The sequence below is a fragment of the Saccostrea cucullata genome, unplaced genomic scaffold, assembly GCF_032062105.1.
Source record: "Saccostrea cucullata isolate Sc308-1 unplaced genomic scaffold, CSIRO_AGI_Scuc_v1 ctg20178, whole genome shotgun sequence".
In the NCBI taxonomy this organism is placed as follows: Eukaryota; Metazoa; Mollusca; class Bivalvia; order Ostreida; family Ostreidae; genus Saccostrea; species Saccostrea cuccullata.
Genome location: NW_026935818.1, coordinates 1 through 7,000, shown reverse-complemented (window position 1 = coordinate 7,000; position 7,000 = coordinate 1). Strand labels below are relative to the sequence as shown.

The 7,000-nt window shown below is 34.9% G+C and overlaps 1 protein-coding gene across 1 annotated transcript; it reads right to left on the bottom strand.

Annotated features, from left to right (window-relative positions):
* Positions 1–1,038: 1,038 nt before the first annotated feature.
* On the bottom strand, positions 1,039–4,168 carry LOC134243839 (potassium voltage-gated channel subfamily B member 2-like). The gene is made up of 2 exons (XM_062726069.1): positions 3,789–4,168; positions 1,039–1,588 (listed from the first exon to the last, which is right to left on the bottom strand). The coding sequence occupies exons 1-2, from the start codon at positions 4,118–4,120 to the stop codon at positions 1,432–1,434; spliced, it is 489 nt and encodes a 162-aa protein (XP_062582053.1). The 5' UTR covers positions 4,121–4,168; the 3' UTR covers positions 1,039–1,431.
* Between the last annotated feature and the right edge of the window lie 2,832 nt (positions 4,169–7,000).

Below are 7,000 nucleotides of genomic sequence, written 5' to 3'. Positions count from 1 at the left end.
GGATGCTTACCCTTCCGCTTGGCGCCTGATCCCACTGCTGATGATTTTAGAAGTCCGTGTTTGCTCTGCTCCCAACATGCATTGTTTACATGGACTTCCGAACTTGATTACTGTTCGATGTCTCTACATTTCTGGCCTTTTATGATTGTAATTACATGGATGTTGTAACTAGTGATGGGCACAACTAGCTACAGAAATGTAGCTCTCCGAAAAAAAATATATTGACAGACCAGAGAGCTACAGTGCCACCCATTGGAAAAAAAAACTGTATTTATTGCGCACAAAAAAGTGCGCTGTTTCTCGATTTATTTCTCCATGTTTCTAAAACTGTCCCTCAAAATATTACTAATCGTGTGTTCCTAACATATTCTTTCGCTATTTCCACAACAAAACATTCCTTGAAATTGTTGTTAATAGCCCCTCTGGGCCTAAAATTGAGATCATCGAAAATTTCGTCTATTTTTACTGCCATTTTGGTTTGCAAGATAATTCTGTCCAACGCGCTCCGTGTAGATGTCAATTACGAGAGTACCTGATAGAGGAGTAAGGAATAATTTGAAATTCAGCTTTTTTGAAATTGAGGTAAGAATTTGGAAGAATTAATCCAGATCCAAGCGCAACTTTTTGTGCGCAATAAATATACAGTTTTTTTCAATGGATGGCACTGTAGCTCTCCGGTCTGTCATCTATATTTTTTGGAGAGCTACAGTTCAGAGGCAGGCTTCAAAGAATTAAATTTGCGTTTTGGAAAGAAGTGTATAGCTAACAAACAAAGGCTAGGAAAAAACTTTTCAAAATTTATTATAGAAATTTACATTCGTGATTCATATTTTTACCTTCTGTAATTTGTTCCTTTTATGCACGAAAAATATTTTTTATGCTGCAAACAGGCAAGTACCAGTATAATATACCTTTTGACCATTAAGCTTGAGTTGCTTATGAAAATCATAAAAAAAATATTTCACTTATTTAAGAATTTTTGGGTACGATTTTTGATCTAATGACCTTGACCTCAGATTATGACTATCTTTTCCCATATATTCTGAATGGTTGCTGCCAGGACTTTCATATTTCAGATATGTATTACTTGTAACAGTATCTTTTTGAGTACCAACATTTTTGAACTCATGATCATGACATTAGAGTTTGGCCTACATTTGAGAAACTTAAACCTTGGCCTTGAACTTGTTGTACGGAGGCATCAGTTTTTTTACAAACATATATATTGTTAAAATTTGAGTTGAAGTGAGGAATATGTCTTTACCGTGTGCTAGTTTAGAAATAATATAAGTTGGTTTTTAGGAAGTATTCATTGCACAGATGATACTGATAACAAGATTTTGAAATTGAAATATCTATCATCCGTTTCACTTTCCCCTTTGTTTAGTAGATTAAAAAAAACTAAATTGGTCATTCAAGAAGTTAGCCTTTTTAAACCTTGGCCAGTGGTGAGGAATCTCTGTTGTCTACGATTAACCAGAGCCTCTGTCTCCACGAGGAACACTTGGTTGTTTCAGGTTCTGACGTCGGGTGAATTGTTTTACGGAATTGTCTTGTCATTTCTTCCTGTTGTTTGAACGCCAAATATCTGATTAAAAGAAATAGTAAATATGAAATAAACCATGGCATCTTGTGGAAATATGAAACTTTTTACATTTTCTTAAAGTCAGTGCGATGGTTTGCCAAACTTGGAGTACTATTATTTCCTTGAGCCCAAAGCTGGCAGCACTCAACTACTAGGCTACTGCAAGTGGTGAGATATTAGCTTGTGGAAAGGGGAAGAGATATGTTTAGAACCAGGGCGCCAGAAAAGCTGAAACTTATTTGAAAGAATTCTTGGGTAGTGCAGATTCTAAAGTATTCAAATCATGACCAACCCCATCCCGATATAGGGCTGGGCCACAAGGGGGAATTTAAGTTTACGTTGAAATATATAGGAAAATGTTATTTAAAAAATCTTTTTTATCATTGACAGCTGCTTTTTCAATAAAAATGGAACTCGAAAATTTACTTATCTTCTCATTGGTCATTTTCAAAATTAAAAAAAAATTCAAAATTGTTAAAAAACATTCTGTTTGTACACACAAGTAATCTGAAGTCGACATCAAAAAGATGCCCGAGATTCTGATTGACAGTATCTATCATGTTGTTTTTTGGAGACCAGGTCTTCCAACAATTTATTGGAATTCCTATGGGTACCAATTGCGCCCCGTTATTAGCAGACCTATTTTTGTATTCATTTGAAGCAGAATTTGTGCAAAATCTTATGCGTGAAAAGAAGAAAAACACTTTCTGTGGCCTTCAACTCGACATTTAGATATACGGACGATGTACTGTCAATAAACAAAGATAATTTCCATTATTATGTCGATACGATATATTCTGGTGAGCAGCTTGAGATAAAAGATACCACAGAGTCTGGTACATTTGTTCATATTTAGATATTTTACTTGAAAAAGACGTTAATGGTTATCTAACAACCAAGCTGTATGATAAACATGATGACTTTAACTTTTCTATCTTCAAGTTCCCTTAATTATGCAGCAATATACCTTCCTCACCTGTATACGGAGTTTACATATCTCAGTTGATTAGATACGCAAGAGCATGCTCTATGTATGAACAATTTCTACAACGAGGTACATTATTGACAAACAAGTTGATGAAACAAGAATTTCAGCAGTCTCGTTTAATCCATCATTTCGCAAGTTCTATGGTTGATACAATGACCTTGTCAGCAAATACAATTTATCATCGAGTTAAATGCTGACTGACGTTTTTCATACTAATTGTTAGTCCATTATTTACACACTGAATTGACGACGGATTTTTCCGTTATTTCCCGATCATGAGAAAGAGCACACGGCGGGTATGAACGGTCGGCAGGAGACGCTCACTCCTCCATGGCACCTGATCCCACCTCCAATGTTTTGGAAGAAAAATCTGTTAATATCTTCTCAAGAACCACTAGGCAAGAAAAATAGCTATCCTTCTTTTCAGATATAATTTATCTTCTTTCGGTATATTGATGTAATTAAGGTATGATCACGTTATATCTTTCTGCGACACACATAAGTTTGAATCTATAAAACTATGCAAAGTATGACGATTTATTAACTTTTAGCAGCAAACAATCGTTGATTACCAGCGCAAAATTCTTCGATTTTTTATGCACATTGAAATATAAATGGAATTTCTGATCTTCTTGTCGTCCCAATGAGCCGTCTGTAAACGTTTCACATTTTCAACTTGTTCAAAAAACCAATGGACCAATGCTAAAACAATTGGTTCAAGTTTAACATTGAAATATATAAGAAAAATCTGTTAATATCTTCTCAAAAGTGAAGGCAAGAAAAAGGTGGGTAACCTGCTTTTCAGATATACTTTACATATTGAGTAATTAAGAATCCATATCTTTACATTACACACATAATTTGAATTTATAAAACTATGCAAAGTATGACGATTTATTAACTTTTAGCCTGCAAACACAGTTGATTACCAGCGCAAAATTCTGTTTTTAGCTCACCTGAGCTGAAAGCTATTCCTTTTCTGATCACCTTTTGTCGTCCTTCCGTCTGTAAACGTTTCACATTTTCAACTTCTTCTCAAAAACCAATGAACCAATGCTAACCTGAATTGTTTCAAAGCATTATTGGTTGAAGGGAAGTTACAATTCTTAAAAGTGAAGGACCAAGTCCCAAAGGTGGGTAGGGCGGGGCCACAAAAGGGAATCCAGTTTTTACATTGAAATATCTGAACATTTATATCTATATCTAATTTTTTACCTGTAAAGACAGCATGGTTCCAGCATTTCTGTTTTTATTCCCCAATATTCCATTTCTTCGGCGAATTCCTCGGGACACATATTACGGGCCATATGTAGCTTGCTGGTAAGATAAAAATTCTGAATGGATTTGAATGCGTCATCTGGACGGTTGAAAGAAATCTCTGTTTTCTCCGTTAATTCAGGTAACATTTTTTCCAATAAAGTCCCTGGATATTTCAGGATATTTTTTACAGGAATTTCAAATTTTGTTCCTGACACGGAAATCTCCGCTGAGGAAGGTTTCGAGTAATCTGTGCATGATTTCGTAAGACACTCTGATTTGTCTTCCATCTTTAAGCTAAAAAAAATTGTTTAAAAAGATGTTCCATTATCATATATCTCTTTAGAAGATTTTGTTAATAGAAGATGGTGCATTCAATTGAATGATTATAAAGCTCTGTATGAGATGTGTTAAAATACATATCGATTATTCTAATTGCAGGATTTAACGTGCACGAGTCTTTTGTTACGAAAAGTTTCAAAATACTAACGAATTGGTTAGGGACACCAGCTGTGTCACTAATGCACTATGTACTGTTGAATGTAATATTATTAAACAAAAATCATGTTACAGCAGTAGTTTACCAAGAATCAATGTTAAATACAGTTGAATGACATTGTTCCATAATAAATTCCCAATGGTCATAAAAGCTCTTCTTGTCAACAATAAAAAAAAATCGTTTCGTTTCTTGGTACACACGATTGATACGCAGTATCCCCATAAATAAATATGATCAGCAAAAGCCATTTAATATTTATGAAATCAATTCAATTTGTCTCTTGCATCTACAATGAAATGCATCAATGTACCTGTTTAGTTTTTATAACAAGAAACTAGGGAAAAAGTTGAATTATGCTGGGCATAGTTGTTAACCAAAAAATCCTTTGAAAACTTCTCCATGATTTCTCAGTTTTAAGAGTTGTTAACAACCCTCTTGGGCTGGAACTTAGGACCATCGGTAATTTCGCTTAAATCTATACAGACAACAACCAATTTTGGTGGCAAGATAATTCTATCCAGCCCACTTCCTAGGGATGTCAACTAAGATAACTGATGATAAAGGTCTTATGAACCTAAGCCTCCGTTTAATGGAGGTAAGAATCTGGAGAATTTAATCCAGAACCGACCACAACGTTTCATCTGCAATCAATACATTTATTTTTCCTACGTGTTGTACTGTAGGTCTCTGGTCCATCCCAATTTTACGGTTCCTCTTTTTAATCCTTAAATTTCAGGCCCGTTGACCTCGTTATATTAAAAGGTTGACACCATCAGTAACACTATATCACTATACACTGTTCTTGGTGTTCGATATGTGCACGTATATGGACTGCATTATTAACATATATTCAAATATTTAAATCTATGTATAAATAATTTTACTAATCTTCAAATAATTGAACCTATTTCTAAATAGGTACAATTTGATTAAAGATAGGGGTAAAAATTATACGTATTTCTAAATAATTAAACTTGTGTTCATTTATAACGTATAACATATAAGGAAAAAATACCTGCAGTAAGCGACAAAAAAGCGGCGGCGTAAATCGTCGGTTTTTACAACGCATGAATCTGTAGCTCTCTGCTTTATCTGTCCGAATTTTCTCAAGCAGAGAGCTACAGGTCTGCTGCTAATTTAAAGTATAATAAGCAGATTCAAAGAATTATGCCCCCCTCCCGCTTTCGGTGTCTTTGTGGGTGAGATGTCATTTTTTTTTATGGAATATTGTGTCAAATATGAACGCCCTATTATCCAAAATATCTTGTCACAGGTATTGTGCATGTCAAATATGAAAATCCTGTCTCTTCTTAATTAAAGTTATAAGGAAAAATTAACATTTTGGAAAATTAGGTCAAACTTCAAGGACAAGGTCACAATATCAAAAAACATAGTATATTTAGAAAGGTCTTACATGTATAACAAGCAATACACAGGTTTAATATGAAAGCCCTATCTATTTTTTAAGTGCATGTATAATGCATGAAATGAAGTTTTAACTTGACCATTTCTGCGGTTCTAGATACCATGTTTTCAACCTGCAACTCTGACATCAAACTTGACCCCACGACCGGAAGATATCTGTGATCAGTTAAAGTAACAGCCACAAAGGACTTTGTCAGCGATGGAACTCAGACACATGAAGTTTCATTTAATCATTGACTTCAATCACCCAGTATGGACAGGCTATAATGTACAAGCAATCCATATAAGAACGACTGGAGCTTCTCTGGTGTTGTTTACATTGTTATTCCTTATGGTCGCGCACATGTTGCAGTGGTTAGAGCGTCTGCTCTAGAGTCGCTAGGTAAGGAGTTGATCCTTACGTCGCGATTTCGAATCCCACTGTGGAACATGGAGACCGGTCCTTTGGATGAGACCGTGTAAACCGAGGTCCCATGTCGCAGTAGGTTCTGGCACGAAAAAGACCCCTCACTGCTCAATGGACGTAAATGCCGAGTTTAGGACAATATTTTCAGCAAGTGATGGCGTCTCCATATGAGTGAAAAATGCTCGAGCGGGACGTTAAACAACATGCAATCAATCAATCATTTCCTTATCATAAAATTGATCTTTTAAATCTGTTAAACTATCATAAATCTTTTTAAAAACTTTAACAAAATTATCTAATTTGTTTTTACATGTCTACATCTATGTCTTTTGGCTGATCTTGTGGTTACGTCAAACGAAAAGTAACGTTTGACTACCCACTTATATTGTAAGCTGTATCATTAATAGGCAGAAATTCAAAGTTATGATCAGTACGAACGGCAAATTATATATTAACAAATTTGTTCAATCTTTTTTAAAGGTGACAGCAGCAAGCAGTGAATATGGACATTGTAATGTCCACGGGGATTCACACGTAATAGGAATGGACCATAAAAGGTAACATAGGTAATATATGTATCTTAGTCTCAATATGGAACGTGTAACATATGATATCAGATTATTCGATTATTTTAGCTTTTTCCAGTATGATTCAGATTATTTCTTATTATTTCATAGGAACACCAACGTTTATGTTACTGGTGAAATGACACTATACGAATGCAAGTCAGCCAGCAAACCACTACAGGTACTAAACATTGAAAACTACCGCGCTTTACAGAACTTAAAGCAATTGTTCTGATGATATTTTGGTATGAGTTATTCATTACCCGTCCAAAAA